At 53.1% G+C, this 15,589-nt stretch overlaps 1 protein-coding gene across 3 annotated transcripts in view; it reads left to right on the top strand.

The window, feature by feature from the left end:
- ACSL6 (acyl-CoA synthetase long-chain family member 6) overlaps nt 1–15,589 on the top strand; it is a 37,205-nt gene that overhangs the window by 5,070 nt on the left and 16,546 nt on the right. For all 3 annotated transcript variants that reach the window (XM_015294080.4, XM_015294077.4, XM_015294076.4), the window contains exons 2-9: nt 9,457–9,677; nt 10,846–10,960; nt 11,721–11,785; nt 12,029–12,130; nt 12,242–12,341; nt 12,761–12,939; nt 13,393–13,425; nt 14,520–14,571. In XM_015294080.4, the coding sequence (XP_015149566.2) occupies nt 9,483–9,677; nt 10,846–10,960; nt 11,721–11,785; nt 12,029–12,130; nt 12,242–12,341; nt 12,761–12,939; nt 13,393–13,425; nt 14,520–14,571 (841 nt within the window). In that variant the 5' untranslated portion in view covers nt 9,457–9,482. The remainder of the gene's footprint in view (nt 1–9,456; nt 9,678–10,845; nt 10,961–11,720; nt 11,786–12,028; nt 12,131–12,241; nt 12,342–12,760; nt 12,940–13,392; nt 13,426–14,519; nt 14,572–15,589) is intronic.

Genomic DNA, 15,589 nt, shown 5'->3' with positions numbered 1-15,589 from the left:
CGCTTCCATTTTGGAAATTTGTCCTATAAGCTTTTCTCGGAAATCTGAGCTTCTATCCAGTTCGGTTATGACTAATCCATTGGCTGCCTGTCTGGTGCCAGTGAGACAGCTCAGCAGCCGCTTGTTTTCCCTGGTGCTTCCTTCCCAACCTTACCAAGGCTGATGCCCGTGGGGCAGCTCTGCCCTCGTTCTGCTGACTCCCAGGCCCAGGTCCCCTCCTCCAGACGGCTTTCTGGAAAGGATGGCTGATGTGGAGTGTAGATACAGTTGGGTGCAGAGGGTACCATGTCTCTCTGGAATCTGTTGGAGGATGGAAAGCTGTGTGGCTGCCCTTCCTCTGGGCTGGGCATTGGTTCATAGCCGAGAGAAGGGGCTCAAGTGGCCTTTGCTCCCCCCACAGCCATTGAGCGGCAGGGCCTGCGATGTCCCCACGCGTGAGCTGCAGCAGCCCAGGCTGCTCCAACCTTCGTGGGCTGGAGATGATAACGGGGGCACAGAGGGTGGCATCAGTGCCAGGGGAGGACACTCTGGGGTCTCACGTGGCAAGGGCTGAAGGTCCCCATGGGCTGCAGAGCAGCAACCAGCTCCATCCCCCGGCTGCAAATCCTTAATATCAGCTCCACAAACACCACAAGCACCGCTTCCTTTAAGCGAGGGGGAGACAGGGGGCATGCAGCACTAACATGGCTGGGCAAATGAGAACAAACAGAGACGTGGTGTGATTTGGGGCCGGAGCCGCGGCGGTGTCGCGTATGGCTACTAGGTGGCACCACCGCGAGCAGTGCCAGCTGATGTCACCAACCTCTTCAGTGCCCTCTCCCCTCCCTTCCAGGCGTGAAAGGTGGAAAGAACGTTATGGACCGTTTTTAACGATGGACAAATATATCCGGTTGCCCTCTGAATGTGTTTCAGCCAGTACGTCCCGTGCAGTTCGGTTTTAGGTAAATCCGTGATTTGTAACTCTAGAGGGGAGAACACGGAGTTATTTCTGTGCCGCAGCGTGGTCAGCTAGCTCCTGCTGGCTGCTTGCAAAAGGTTGCCCACGTCACACCGGCAACCTGATGGACCTCAGAACTTTGCAAGGCGATTCCCATCGCTCTACAACCTGCCGGCGAGCTGCTCCCCGCGGGTTTATGAAATAATTCTATTTCTGGCTCAGCCGTGCAGACAGGGTCAGAGGCCGGCCGGGGACACCCCGGGCATCCCGCTGAGCGCTGCGTCCCCGCCTCGAAGGGATCGCTGTGCCCGCCCGGCTCCTCCTGGGCCCCTCTCCCGGCCAAGCAAATCCCTTCAGCTGAGAGGCTGCCGAGGGTGGTGTGATGCGGTGACCCGCCAGCAACAATTCAGCCCTGTGTTTCCTTTGGGAAAAGGCATTTGCATATCCTCTGTTCCCTTTATTTGGTTAAACACATTTTGAAAAGGCAAAAACCATTGAGAGGGAGAAATGGACTGGGGGCCTCCCCCGCTTTAACTCTTTGGAGGGCTGCTCTGGGCTTGCCAGAGGGAGGAGAGTAGGAACAGCAAAGTCTTAGAGAGGGGTCTCAAAATACCCCGAGCAGAGTCTCTGAGAGCTGCTTCTGTAACAGGAAAGAGGAAGGTGCTGGGGATGGGGAAAAGCCACGAGGATGGAGGCAGCAGAAAAGCACCGCGTGCTCTGAACTGAGGGTTTGTTGATGTGCACTGGGAGAGCACAGAACTCAGCACAGACAGGAATGCCTTCACGTGGCTTGGAAATATATGTGAAAATACGTGAGCTTGGATAAAAGTGAGTTGCACTCATGTTGAGAATGCAAACATAGGGCATGCAGTGGAGTGCAGAAGTCAGACAGAACTGACTGGAAACGAAACCATGGATGGCCCAACTGCTGCTTAATTTAAAGTAAAAAAAAAAAACCCTCAAAACTAAAACCACCCAAAGCTAAACTAAATCAACAGCAAAGACCCTGGCCCGTAAAGCAAGTTTACATTCAAACAGTACCACTGTGTGCTATTACTATCAGAAGAAAAGAAACAATTTCAATGAAGCGAGGACATCCCAACTGACAGCCTGGCCACGGAGCTCTCAAAACCCTCTGCTGCAGTGATGCCCACATGCCCGTGTCCCCAATGCCTGCCAGGATCTGTGCTGTGCCCGGCTGCAGTGTGGGGACTGAGCTTTGGGTCTCCCAGGGGTGTGGGGAGACGGCAGCTGGGAGATGCATCCATTGGTGTTCCTGCCGTGTGAGGGAAGTGAGGGGTGGAGGGGGAGGAGAGAGAAGCTCTGTGCTGGTGGCCTCGCGTCAGCATCCCTGATGACTGAATTAATCCTCTGTTCATACAGTGCATTTCCTTCCTGCTGCTCTTTGTTACTGGTCAGAAATACGGAGTGTGTAATTAATGACCAAAGGCCATAGGAAGGAATGAGGCACTGCTGAACAGCGAAACACAGGGTGTCAAGTTCCCCCATCCCTTACATCACTTTCATTCTTGTAATCAGCGCCTGTTTTCTGTGCTTCCATGGGAGAACCCGGGGGCCCTTCTGGCAGTTTTCTGCTCTGTCCCCAAAGCTGTGGCTCTGGGCTGCAGGAACTTCTGGCAGACAAAGCACAGTTCTTGCGGGGATATCCTCAGTGCATCACAGTGCTGTGTGAGGTGGAGGAGTGGGGGCTGCACCCTGGCTGTGGTTTCCTGGTGTGCAGCCTGGGTTGGCCGCTCCCCCACCTCTGTGTCATCCTGGCTGTGACCACCACTTTGTTCAAAGTTCAGCCTTCATCTGTGTTTCTCATTCATTCTGATAACGTGTGAAAGCATAGAGAGATTCCATTGGTTTCTGTCTCCTACAGCATTTGTATTTCACACTGTGCTCAGCTGTGAGTTCTGCGAGCACTTTGACCAATAGCACTCTTTCCCAGAGCCCTCCAATGCAAACACAGCTATGGCGCATTCCTGGGGCTGTGCACACACCTGACCTACACTGCTCTGCCTGCTGCAGCTCCTGAGCACACGGGGCAAAGGGTGGGCACTACTGTGCCCCCACTGAGGGACACTGATTTACTCCAGGGGATCACTTAGTCTGGCACTCCCTGGTGGTTTTATAAACAGGGACTGATTGCAGAATAGCCACAGATGGGCCAAATCAGTAACGTTTGATGAGCTTGCCTGGAAAGTCATTAAATATCTGTGCCCAGTGATGAGAACTCTGCTGAGAGGTGGTGACAGTGAGTGGTAAAGGTTTTGTTGTTATTGCCATAAGCTGAGAAAAGGTAATTTACAAATTCAGTTGCTGGATTTATTTGGCTTTGTTTTCACTATATTTAACAATATAAGGGTGATACTGGCCATAGTTACATCCTCTTACTCTTCTATTGATTCCTATGGTTTACCTTTATTCTACTCAGGCTCTGAAGCTGTTAATTCAGCAGCCTAGGGCTGCCAGGGTGAGCTCTTTGCTTATCATGAAGCTTCTAATGTGTTCTTAGGAGGAAAAGTACCCCACAAATAAATAAAAAAGGATGCTGCTTTTCGCTTTAAATGGAGCATTGGCAGGAAGGCTTTGAAGCTTTGCCCCCGGCCGCCTCGCCTGGCTCCTGCTGGGAGCTGCTGGCACGCCTGAGGAGCGGCTGTGACCGCGCAGCCCTGCGGAGCCCCAAGGGTTACAGCGGGCAGCCCCGCGCTAATACAGCCTAAGCTGATATTAGCCAAGCTTAACTTCTTTCGGCAGTTTGCAGATGGGAAGGGGGTGGGACGTCCTGCAGTCAGCAGTTCTCCACGAGCCCGTGAACGCGGGCGCCGGCGGCAGAGCCGACCATGAGCTGAGCGCGTGGAGTGGACGGACGGACGGACGGCTGCGGTGAGTGCTGCGTGCCGCGCTGGTGGGTGTCTGTGTGCAGTGCGGTCCCCGCTGCACGGCTGGCGGTGGGGCTGCAGGATGCCGAGCAAAGCGAAGCGGTATCGGGCTGCGGCACGGCGGGCGCTGCTGCTGGAGGTCTCAGCCACGCTCAGGGCAGAGCCGGGTGGCGCGGCCAGCAGGATGGGGGTGGACGCAAGCAGCAGAAAGCGCGTGTGGGATTTGCAGTTTTCTGTTTGCTTTGGTTATTTCTTTTTCCAGATGTCTCTGATCTCTAAAGGGGGAAAAAGCTGCAGCCCTGGCTCTGGCTGAAGCCCCGCGCAGGCTGGGAGCTGCAGAGCAGCGCGGGTCTCCCAACCCTCGGGCGCTGCGCAGCCCACCTGCCGAGGACAATGACACGGGGTGCAAAGGCAGCGCTGCTCCCTGGGGCTGTCTGCAGGGCTCGGCCGAGTCGCCCCTCTGGGCTTTGCTCCCCCGGGTCCCGCGTGGGCGGCACGGCTCGCTCCCGGCAGCAGGAGCTGTGCAAAGAGCGGAGATCTCGTGTCGCTGTGGCTGAGACCCTGCGGGGTGGCAGGCTTTGTGTACGCGGTGTTTCACCACCCTGTGGTGGGGTGGGCTCTTTGTGACGGATCATAGGATGGCCTGGGTTGAAAAGGACTACAAAGATCATGTCGTTTCAACCCCCCTCGCATTGATGGAGACAGGGTGGAGGTGCAAGGAGGATGCTGTCAGGAGCCCTCACTTGTCTCTGGAGGATTATAGCACGGTGGACTGGTGCTGCTGCTGGGCATCCTGAGGTGCACAGTCCAAACATGTGGCTATCTGCAGTTTTACAGCACAGACCCCAACGCGGTGACCATTTCACTGACCTCGCATGCAAGAGAGCAACCTAAAGTGATGTTCCTTTAATGGCACAGTGAGATCCACGTGCACGGTGCGGAAATAATTTCAGGCTCTGGCTGGTTGCAGGCAGCGTTGTGTCGGTGGTGACTGCGGGCAGTTGGCGCAGGGCCTGGCAGGATGCAGCAGCTCTGTGCAGCAGACGTGCCGTGCCATGTTGCACCATGCCACGTTGTGCTGTGCCCACCTCTCCTGCCTGCTCCACCCACATGGGAGAAAGGAGACACTTTCCTCCAGGTCTTTTGGCACATGCCTTGCATCTTCCTTAACCCTTGCTTTCTGGCCCCTTCCTCCATTGCAGAGCTGCCAAATGAGCTCTGAGATGTCCAAAGCTCCCTGCAGCTGCTGGTTTGTTTTGGGATAAGCCTGGGCTGGGTTCCTGCACTCACACTGCACGTGCACAGGGCAGGATGAAACCTGCTTGCTCCAGTGCTGCCCTAGGGGCTCCTCCCCATCTGTGTGGACAGGGTCCTTCAGAAAGCTTTATAACTTGCAGGGCACTTGATTGGTAATTAACCTGATCTAATTATAACGGGCTTACTGGGAGGGTTACAACTGTATTTATTATAGCTGGATCATGACACGACTGTTACTTTTTTAAGCTGCCATTTTCAGTGCCATTTCCCAGTGGCAGCCACGACACCATCTTCATGGCCATGCACTTGGCACAGTCCTGATCCAGCCTCCGTGGATCAATTAAAGATGTGCTCTTTGTTATAAATATAGCAGAGCGATGAGGTAGGAATTAGTGAGGGCAGCCAGCCCACAGGTGGGGATGGGGTGCTGTGAGAGCCTTTCCAACCTGAGCCATAGCACCATACAGCATAGGGGACAACCAACCATCAGTGCCACTGGTGACAGGGTTGAGGACGCTTCAGCGGAGAGGTGAGCGTTAGCATCACTGTGCCTTGGGAAAATGATAGGTTTCAGAGATAAGAGCTGCAAGCCATTGAGATTTCCTCTTCCTTAAAGCCCTTTCAGGGCTTCCCAATGCTTCCTTACCCAGAGGAGTGGCAGATGGGGGCCAGAACTCAGCCTCAGCTCTCCTGCACACTGCATCCCAGTGCTGTAGAGCATCTCCACGCTGCATGTGGTGCGTAGGGGACTTTTAGGCCACTTCCATCCGTGAGCTGTAACTGAGCGAGGTGGGGAGTGGAGGGCGAAGCCTCCCGGGAGGGGGTTTGGCATGGGAAGCAAACAGGTGACATGGATGCTGGGGGTGGTCGAGGCCGTGAGCAATGGCACTGCTGGCACGGCTGCTGGGTAATTCATTGAATCACATCTTTTGGCACATGATGTGCTGCGGATATTTTAGATGCTCTAAATACCTCTATTTGCACCGCGATGATTGCGTTCCCTCTGTAAAATCAGACCGTCAGCACACTGAGCTCCCTGTTAGCATTTTTTCCCGTTTTAGCGGATGCTTGCAAAGAGCTTGTGTCTTGCAAATGCGTTTCTTTCCTTGCAAATGCATTTCTCGGCAGCGGGAGGCCGGGGCCGCTCCTCGGCGTTGCCTGGAGATCCGCATCCTTTGTCTGTACCTCCCCCTGGCACCGCCGCCGTCCCCGGCAGCTGAAGGGCTGTGCGGGGGGAGCGGAGCTGCTCTGCACCGCGTGTTGCTGAGGGGTTCCGCTGGAACGCAGGGCGGGAGCAGGATGTGGGTGTATACATTTCAGGTTGGGTATTAGGAATAATTTGTCCTCTGGAAGAGCGGTCAGCGCTGGCACAGCTGCTCAGGGGGTGGGGAGTCAGCAAGCTGGGGGTGTTGTGGAGCCGTGGGGTTGTAGCACCGGGTGATGTGGCCAGTGGGCATGGTAAGGTGGGATGGGCTTGGGGGTCTAAGGGGTCTTCTCCAACCTGAATGATTCTGAGTTTCTGATGTTCATCTGTTTGCATATGTATGTGTGTATATATGTATATGTGTGCCTCGAATGCTGTGCCTTTCTCCATGGCAGGTTGCAGCGGGGTGGCCAGGAGGGACAACGTGGGGGTGGCACAGGGACAGTGCCACACTCCCACCCAGGTGCAGAGGCCCCTCCAGCACCCGGCCCGTTCGGGCTAAAGAGGCTTAGTACCAGCGAAACCCCGTTCCTTAATAGTCCTTCTGGCGGGCGGCCAGCCGAGCAGATTGGCCGTGTCTGATTCCCAAAGGGAGGGGAGAAGGACATTTTTCATCAGTAGAATGACAACCTGCTTCCCTTCCACTCCTTGCTCCCTGGGTGCTGCTGCAGTGCCCTGCAGAGGTGCCGCAGCCTGGCCAGCACTCAGCCCCTCTCCTGCTCCGAACACCAGCAGCGCACAGAGCTGCCCCAGAGCAAATCTGAGCCCAGCAGTGCTCCCCTCTCTCTGCTTATGCTGTCTGAGTCTCAGCATAATAATCCAAAAGGAATTGTTTTTTTTTTATCTCTTCTGAATTATGACTCGCTGAGCTGTAATGCATCCACAGTCAGTGAGGACTAATGCTTTTGCTTTGATTCTTCAATGAAATCATTGTGATTTGGCCCTGCAAAGGATTAAGTGTAACCTATGTAGAACACAGTAACTGTGTTTTATGCACTGTGGCACATGGGAGTCGGTTATCTCACTCGCAGGTGGTAAAATGAGGCACATGCAAGGGGTTGTGATGAGGCCTGGTGAGTAGGGAGTGTTTTTAGATGGGAACACACCGTCCCCAGAATCAAAGCAGTGATGCAGCACGTGGATGCAAAGCAACTGATCTGTCTGAGGGATGTTGCATGGGAAAGGCTTACAGTGAAGCACGCACCCGCAGGAGCAAGAGCAGGAGAAGTTTAGGGAAGTTTTAAATAGCTTTAGCCTTGTGCTGGCTGATAATCCTGATAATTAGTTACAGCTGACGGAGCACAGAGAGCTCTGTGTGCTCATCTCTTGCACTGCTCCACTGAGTGAAGTGCTCTGCCCTCTGGGCTGGGATGTGCTGGGAGCTCTGGGTGGGATGCTGGCTGCTGGATGGGAGACCTGACCCAGGGACCAAGCTGGTTTTTTTTTTTGTTATTACTGCTATTAATTTCTTGATCTAGAGGAGAAATATAGAAGGAATAAATAGAGGAAATGAACCCACCCTGCAGCATGGGGTGCCTGGGCAGCACAGCTCCTCCCAGACACTCTGTGTTCCTCTCCCAGCTCTGCCCTGTGCAGTTTGCCTGCCCTGAGCAGACCCCAATGGGCTCGTAAGAGTGCAAGATCAAGGTGAACTGATGCAAAACTGGGGCTGGGGCCAAGCATCACCCTTTTGCCTGTATCATCCCTGCACCAGCACCACGCTGCTTCCCCATTCCCTCCAGTGAGCAGATCTCCAGAGCTCAAAGCTCGGGAGAAAATTGCACTGTGGGTGGGCAATGCCCCCAAGGACCATCCCAGCAGCTCCTGGAGGGAAGCTGGGGTGCTGGGCTGTGGGTCTGGGCAAAGAGGAGGGCTGGGGCTGCTGTTAGCCCCACAATGGGTGAGGTCAGCTCTTTGCTGTGTCTTTTTGCTCAAAAAAAAATTAAAAATCTCCCCCAGAGCCTGGTGCAGGAGAGCCCATTTGCAGACTGGCTTGTGCCCTCAGCATGAATATGGAAAAGGGCTGTGAGGGGGGGTAGTCCTGACCCACAGTGTGCCCTAGACACTGTTCCCAGGAGGAAGAAAGCTGGTTTGTGCTCAGGTCAGTGGTGCCATTGTGTGGGGAGCCCTGGCTGGGGGGAAGCCCCTGCATTCATCTCTTCTGGCTCTGCGTGCTGAAACCCGACCAGAGAGCAAAAGCAAGGGGCTGCCCAGCTCCTGCTGCAGAAAAAAGTTGTTGTTAAGATCTTGCCTGCTTGTAAGATCATAAATAGCACTGTGGGGCTTAATAGGAAACCCTAACTGTTTGGAACCCTCACTCTTCATCATCTGCTTGGCTCGTCTTCTGCAGGGCTGGCAGTTGCTGCAGGCTCCCTGGCACGGCACTGATACAGGGACCTATCTGTAAACACACGTTATTTAAAATGCCTCTTGTGTGCTCACAGCACCCAAATGCAGTCCTCTGAGCACAGCCTCACCCAGCAACCCAGGAGCAGGGAGCTGGTGTGCCCACTGCGAAGTCATGAGCTACAAAGGCGGGGGGCTGGGACTGCCTTGGTGTGCTATAAGATGTGTGCCCGAGGCACAGTCCCCTCCCAGGGGCCTGGGTGGTGCTGGGTGCGCCCTGCAGTGCCTGTGCCTGATACTCTCTGTGCCTTATCCCCAACCAGCACTCCCAGGTGGTTGTTCCAGGAAACTTCAAAATGATGCCCTGAAACTCCTTTTGGCTCAAACCGCCTATAATTTAGCCTGACATAAACCTTAAGGAGCTCTAAGTTGGCACAAACAAGGAGAGCGGTGTTGCAGAGCATGTCTGCACAGGGTGCCACTCTGCGGGCTGATGGCTGGAGCTGGTGCTTCATGGCCTGATACTGCCATCCCATGGGATGCTGCAACCTGCTCTGATCATAGCTGGGGCCCAGGACTCATCTCAGCCTGGAGCAGATAAATCTCACCATGGGTTTGGCAGCTGCATCGCCATGAGTATGCTCAGATGCCCCTCAGGAGCGAGCTGCCTGCTCCTGCTCGCTGTTGTGGGGATGCTGCCTTCTCTCTCATCCCTTTTCCATGGGTGCTGCTCTCAAAGGAAGGACCTTTTGGCCAGCATCCCCACAGGGCTGCAGAGCATCGCGTTCCCGATGGCTGAGGACGCCCTCCTTTGGCTCTTGCAGAACTCACCGTGTCGCTCGTGGAGAAGATGCAAGCTCAGGAAATCCTGCGGAGCCTGCGGCTCCCTGAGTTCGATGACCTCAGCCAGTTCTTCCGCAACCTGCCTGCCACCGCGCTGGTGGGCATCGGTGCCTTCGCTGCCGTCGTCGCCTACTGGTTTGCCAGTCGGCCCAAGGCTGTGAAGCCGCCCTGTGATCTGCGCATGCAGTCGGAGGAGGTCGAGGTGAGGCTGGGTTGGCACTGGGGGTCACCACGTGCCCAGAGAGGGGCTGAAGTCTCCTCTTGGAGATCACAGGATGGTTGGGTTGGAAGGGACCTTAAAGGTCGTGGAATCAGAGCGTGGCGGGGTTGGTTAATGCGCCCTTTCTGCAAAGTAGAAAACCAGAACCCAGCCCATTAATTTATTCTCTTATTTTTTTTTAATGCCATTTTGATTTTAGCTTTGCCTGACTGCCAACAAGTGAGAATTACAGCAGCAGGTATTAAGGGGAATTTTTACACTGCAAGGCAACCATCCATCCCCACAAGAGCCCTAAGACCTCTGCTCTTGCTCGTGTTGGTTACTGAGTGGTGGCTGCTGCAGGCTTTTCAATAAGGAGCAGAAGTACACCCGAATCCACTTGTGAGGCTGAGGGGTAATTAATGTTCATGCTCTTAAGAGGCCTTAAAGTTTAATGAAAGTGCTCTGTTTCAAGGAGAAGAAATATTTCTGAAAATCGTTTCAATTTAAATTCAGATCTGAAACACTGAGAATTTGAAGCCTTTTCCTGTGCCCATGTAAAATATTCTTGTCTTCAACGCCAACAGCTTCTTAAAAGGTTGGGAGGAATGTAGGTTTCCCACACATGGATGGGGCTTCACTGAGCCTTCCTGCTGACTGGTGGCACTGTCTGTGTTGCTCCCACCCACCCAATGCTACTGCTATGGTGCAGCTGTGTCCGTAGGAGGTGACAGCGACGGTGGCATCTGTTTTTGTCCCTCCTGTCCCACCTCTGGGAGCCATTAGGAGCCCCTCACTATTTTTTCCCTCCTTATCTGGCTGCCTGTGGTGTCAGCCCCAGTTTTATCTTCCTGCTGTTATCTCCTGATGGGCTGAGCCTGGAGCCTGTCCTTCACTTTGGTCTGGGTGTCCTTCAGGAGGTGTCCTGGGGCCCCACGGAGCCTGGAGCTGTCACTCCCCTGGATGTCCCCACTTCGTTATCCCCACCAACCCAACATCTCACCTCACCCGGCACCATTTGAGCCAACAATTTTTTCCTCCCATGCTATCTGCAGGTTTAGAACTTAAATCTCTTTGGGAAATGTCAGCCCCCTCCTCCAGCAATGAGCAGGGTCGGGTCCTCATCTCTGGGCTGTGGTTTCCCATTGCCATATTGTGTTGTGTCACACAGGGCCTGGATGGGGCACGCCGCTCAGTCATCGGGGACAGCCCGCAGCTGCTGACACATTACTACGATGATGCCAGGACCATGTATGAGGTCTTTCGGAGGGGGTTCAGCATCTCTGGTGAGAGCACAGTGATGGGATGAGTGGAGACACCCAATAAGGTGTCAAAATTTCTGTCGACAAACGGTTTTACAAGTCAAAAATGTGGAAGGCCAAGAAGTCTTTTAAAACCCAAGTAGTACAGGAGGGTGAACGTTTGTAGGAGGCCAAGTGAGAGCAGGGGAGGCCAATGTTGAATGCCAAGGAATTGGAGCCTGCAAGGCTGGGGTGGCCAAAGGGGTGCCCTGGGGTATGGATGCTGTTTTGCTCCTTCCTGCTCAGAATTAACCAGAACAGCTTCAACATCCCTTTTACTGATAACTGAACGACTGATCTACAGGTAATCATCAGGGAGTTGTAATTAAGGTTACTATTAGCACTGTGCATTATTTTGCATTTAATACCGTTGAATTGCACTGTGAAGTCTCTCGGTACCATGAGGTTTTATTGCTGCCATGGGCAGACAACTTAATGCCCTGAACTCTGCAGCATCAGTGATGCTCATCATGCATTATTCACTTCCAGAACACTTCTAAATATATTAAATGAGGCTGATCTGGGTGTAGATCCGCAGATCCCAGTAGAGTTCTCCCTCCACTGCAGAAGCTGGTATTTATTTCTGCCTGTTGCTGCTTCTCTATCAGTTATCCATCCAGCTTACACCTTATCTCAGTGCAGGGCGGGGGGCTGTGCCAAAAGCTCTCGGGGTGCATCTCCATAGCATCAGGCATCAGTTCTCAGCACTGCCCCTAAATCTACCTTCTCTGCTTCTGTCTTCCAGAGAACGGCCCCTGTCTGGGCTTCAGGAAGCCCAAGCAGCCCTACCAGTGGCTGTCATACAAAGAGGTGAGCTGGAGCTGAACCCCTCGTGGAGCCCTCCTCCCAGTGCTCTCACTATTCCTCAAATGAAAGAGCATCCTAAGCTAGAGATAATGCACAAAAAAAAAGAAAAAAAGAAAAAAAAAAAAAGGTGTTTTGTATAGCTGGTGCAATAATCTGAGAGCCCCCCTGCATAGCTAAGTCTTCCCTTCAATTGCTGCTGCTCTTATTCCTCTCTCTGATGTGCTTTTTTTTCTCTCCAACTTCCAGGTGGCTGAAAGAGCAGAAGCTCTGGGCTCGGGGCTGCTGCAGCAGGGCTGCAAGCCATGCACAGAGCAGTTCATTGGGGTCTTTGCCCAAAACCGCCCAGAGGTGAGGTTTATTTTAACATGGTGATGTCTCACCAGTGTACCCAACTTGTGAGATCGCCTCGTTTCCAAGTGTGTTAAAACTGCTCCCACCATTCCTTTTCATCTCTGGCAGTGGATCATTTCCGAGCTGGCCTGCTATACCTACTCCATGGTGGTGGTGCCCCTCTACGACACCTTGGGTCCTGGAGCCATCCGGTACATCGTCAACACAGGTACCCACCAGAATACCATCATCTCAGAAAGCAGCCATGCCACTTGGAAGGGCTCATCCCCTTCTGCTTCCCAAATGATGGGTGCCAAAGTCTCTGAAGAGGTTTTGGTGGAGCTGCTGTGCTCCAGTGGGAGTTCTCATGAGTTTCCTTGTGTTCCCTCCCAGATTTTTAGCCATACACAGTGTGCAAGTTGAGTACTTTGAAGTGGATCCCAAAATAATTGTTGATGTCAGCTGCTCTTTTCAGCCTTGCTAGCTAAAATGGCAGTGATTTTTGAAGAGCACGTGTTACATTCTGGGATCTCTGGGTCTCAGTGCCCAAAGTACTGGCACTGAGATGGTGTTATGTGGGAGTGAGCATCCAGCCTTGCGTCGAAAATGATTTACCAAAACCAACTTGTTTGTCTGCCTTCCCTCCAGCGGACATTTCCACAGTCATTTGTGACAAGCCTGACAAAGCCAGGACGTTGCTGGACCACGTGGAGAGGAGGGAAACGCCGGGGCTGAGCTCCATCATCCTGATGGACCCCTTTGAGAAGGAGCTGACAGAGAGGGGAAGGCGCTGCGGGGTCCGCATTCAGAGCATGCAGGAGGTGGAGGTGGGGCTGCTCTCTCTTTTCTTCTTATACACTTTGTGCATAGAAGCTGTAAAAAAAATAAAAACCACCAGGACTTGTGAAGTACGTGGCAGGGTCAGTGTGTGGGGCTCATGGCTGTTAGTATTGGTGCATGGCTCAGTGCGGTTCGTTGTAGCATCATCCCTTGTTGATGGGAGAGCCAATATTTCACACTTCCCTGCTGCAGTAAGGCACCAGCTGCTGTTTAAGCCTCCTCCTATGAAACAGCCCCAGCCCAGGCACTGCTTGAATCCAGGGGTGACGTTGTAGGTCATCCAAGAAACTTCGGGCACAAAGGATGACTTCAGAGTTAGCCACAAATGCCTCACTCAGCTCCGGCTCGCACTCTCCCTCTGTGGTTTGCAATTATTAGCGAGTGGGCAGCGCCGCACGAATTATAGTGGAAATCATCTTTGTTGCTTTAATCTCTTTCAGGACTGTGGCCGGGAGAACCGACGTGCGCCTGTGGTGAGTGCTGTCGTGCTGCTGTTCCACTGAGCTGCAGCTGGTTGTGTCCCTGGCAGAGGAGCAGGGAGCCGGCTCTGGGCTGGGGCAGCATCCTGCAGCCCTCCCCGTGCAGGGGGCCGTGGGAGCTGTCAGTGCCAAGAGCTGAAGATGCGCTTCATTTTCTTCCTACCCTCTGCCTTGGATGCTTAAATGAGATAATTCATCCTTGCTGAACACGTTAATGGGACAGTAATTAAATGCCAGTGCTAAACTGTGCTAATTCCACTACCCAGGCACCACCACTGCTTTTGCGGTGGGATTTCTTTAACTCAGAAACAATACTTGGCACTATTCCTGCTCTGGAAATGGCACTGATACTTCCACCAAGGGTGCTCGTGCCTTCGCAGAGCTTTCAAAAGTGCCTTATGATTTCCAGGCTGTTAATTTATCCATTGGGGATTCAAAAGGATGCATACGATGGTGCTGAGAACACGGAGACTCTGCTGGAAATGGGGCTGGCAGCGGCCTGGGGATGTTGGCCCTGTTGTGGCTAACAACGGCTTTCAGCACTTAGCTGGAGATCAGAGAACTGTCCCACGTTATCCCAGAGCTGCAGACAGCACCTGTACGATTACTGAGTGCAGTGGGGAGAGCAGGGCTGGATGGTCAACAGTGGAATAAAACCAAACAAATATATTTGGACATTTTTAAGGTGTTGCAATACCATCTGAAAAGCAAACAGTTTGTTCCTGCCACCTTGTGATTAATTTCCCAGACCCAAAGGAATGCTGTTGCTTCCATCAGGAGCGGTGCAGTACTTCAGCTTTATAAGGGCGTGGGTTATTTTGCCGTAGGGAGTATTGGCATGTATTGTGAGACACAGATATCCATCGATGCCTTGTTACACCACCTTAATGTGGATGGAGCAGGGAAGGACTCTGTGCCAATTGAAGAAACGTGATGAAAGGAGAATTGCCAACGGCAATGACAGTTCTTTATGGCAGAGTTGGAATATAATTGGTTTGATCTTCATGTTTATGCAATGACAGCGTTCTGCCATTGACTCTTCTGTGTTTGCTGATGTGATTTTTCTTATATTCCTTCTGTGTTTCCAGCCTCCCCGGCCAGAAGATCTCTCGATTGTCTGTTTCACCAGTGGCACTACAGGTAAAGGAATGGGCATCTTATTTGTGACTAATTAGAACAGTTTATTGTTACTGATAACATCTCAATACGTGCAAAGATACCGTTACACTGTCATGACAATGGTGTCTGTCTGGACTTGTAGTATTTAAATATATAGGTTTCTGCAGAACTGGGCTTCCCTGGCTCACGCTTTGGCAGAACAGCTGTGCAGTTTTCTGCAGAGCTGCCCATGTTCCTGGCTCCTGTCCTGCAGTGGAGACATGGAGCACTTGGCTGGTTGTTACTTACCTCCTGCAGGCGTTAAAGGGAGAAATGCCCATCCGTAGTGCTGCGCTCGGGCTCCTAAGCACAGTGCCATGCCCAGTGCCTCTGCCTTGCAGAGGATGCCCCAAGCAGGCACAGGGCTTCCTCCTCTCATAGAGCCTGGTTTGCTTGCAGCCTGCAGGACCTTCCTTCCCTCAAACACTCAACCTCCCTAACCTCCACCAAAAAGTCCCCCAGGCAGACAAAGCGATGGGCAGAGCGCAGCCACACGAGTGCTTGGGTAATGTGCACAGAAGCACCAGGCAGCCCTGGAGACCTCAACCCACCACCCGGTGCTGCCCCAGAGCACCCCGGACCACCCCCAGCTCCCCAGGTGGGCAGGAGCTGTCTGATGCTGTGTAATGGGAGCGTGATGGGCTCAGCCCAGGAGCATCGCCCAGCACTAGAAGAAGACATACACTGCAGCCAGGTAAGCAGCTTTCAGTGCTGACAACCCTTTGCTGCTCAGGCGGTATCAAAAGGCTCTGTTTGGCTGTGCCTTTGTGCCCCATTTCTAATTGGCTCAAAGAAGTTTGCAGATGTGTGCGTTTTGGAGCGCTCAGCACTGTGTGGTGTTGAAAGGAGCAGTGTTGGAAATGTGGCACGAGGGGCTGAGCCCGGGGAGGGCTGTGCCAGGCAGTGGCAGCTCTTGTACTGGGGTTTTCGTTTCAAAGTTAGGCTTTATTTCCATTAGAAAATGAGTTTATTTCTTTATCTGCAAACATGGTCGCACACC

This window comes from Gallus gallus, chromosome 13 (assembly GCF_016699485.2).
Source record: "Gallus gallus isolate bGalGal1 chromosome 13, bGalGal1.mat.broiler.GRCg7b, whole genome shotgun sequence".
In the NCBI taxonomy this organism is placed as follows: domain Eukaryota; kingdom Metazoa; phylum Chordata; class Aves; order Galliformes; family Phasianidae; genus Gallus; species Gallus gallus.
Note: the sequence above shows the minus strand (reverse complement) of the source record. Positions and strands in the feature narration are given on the sequence as shown.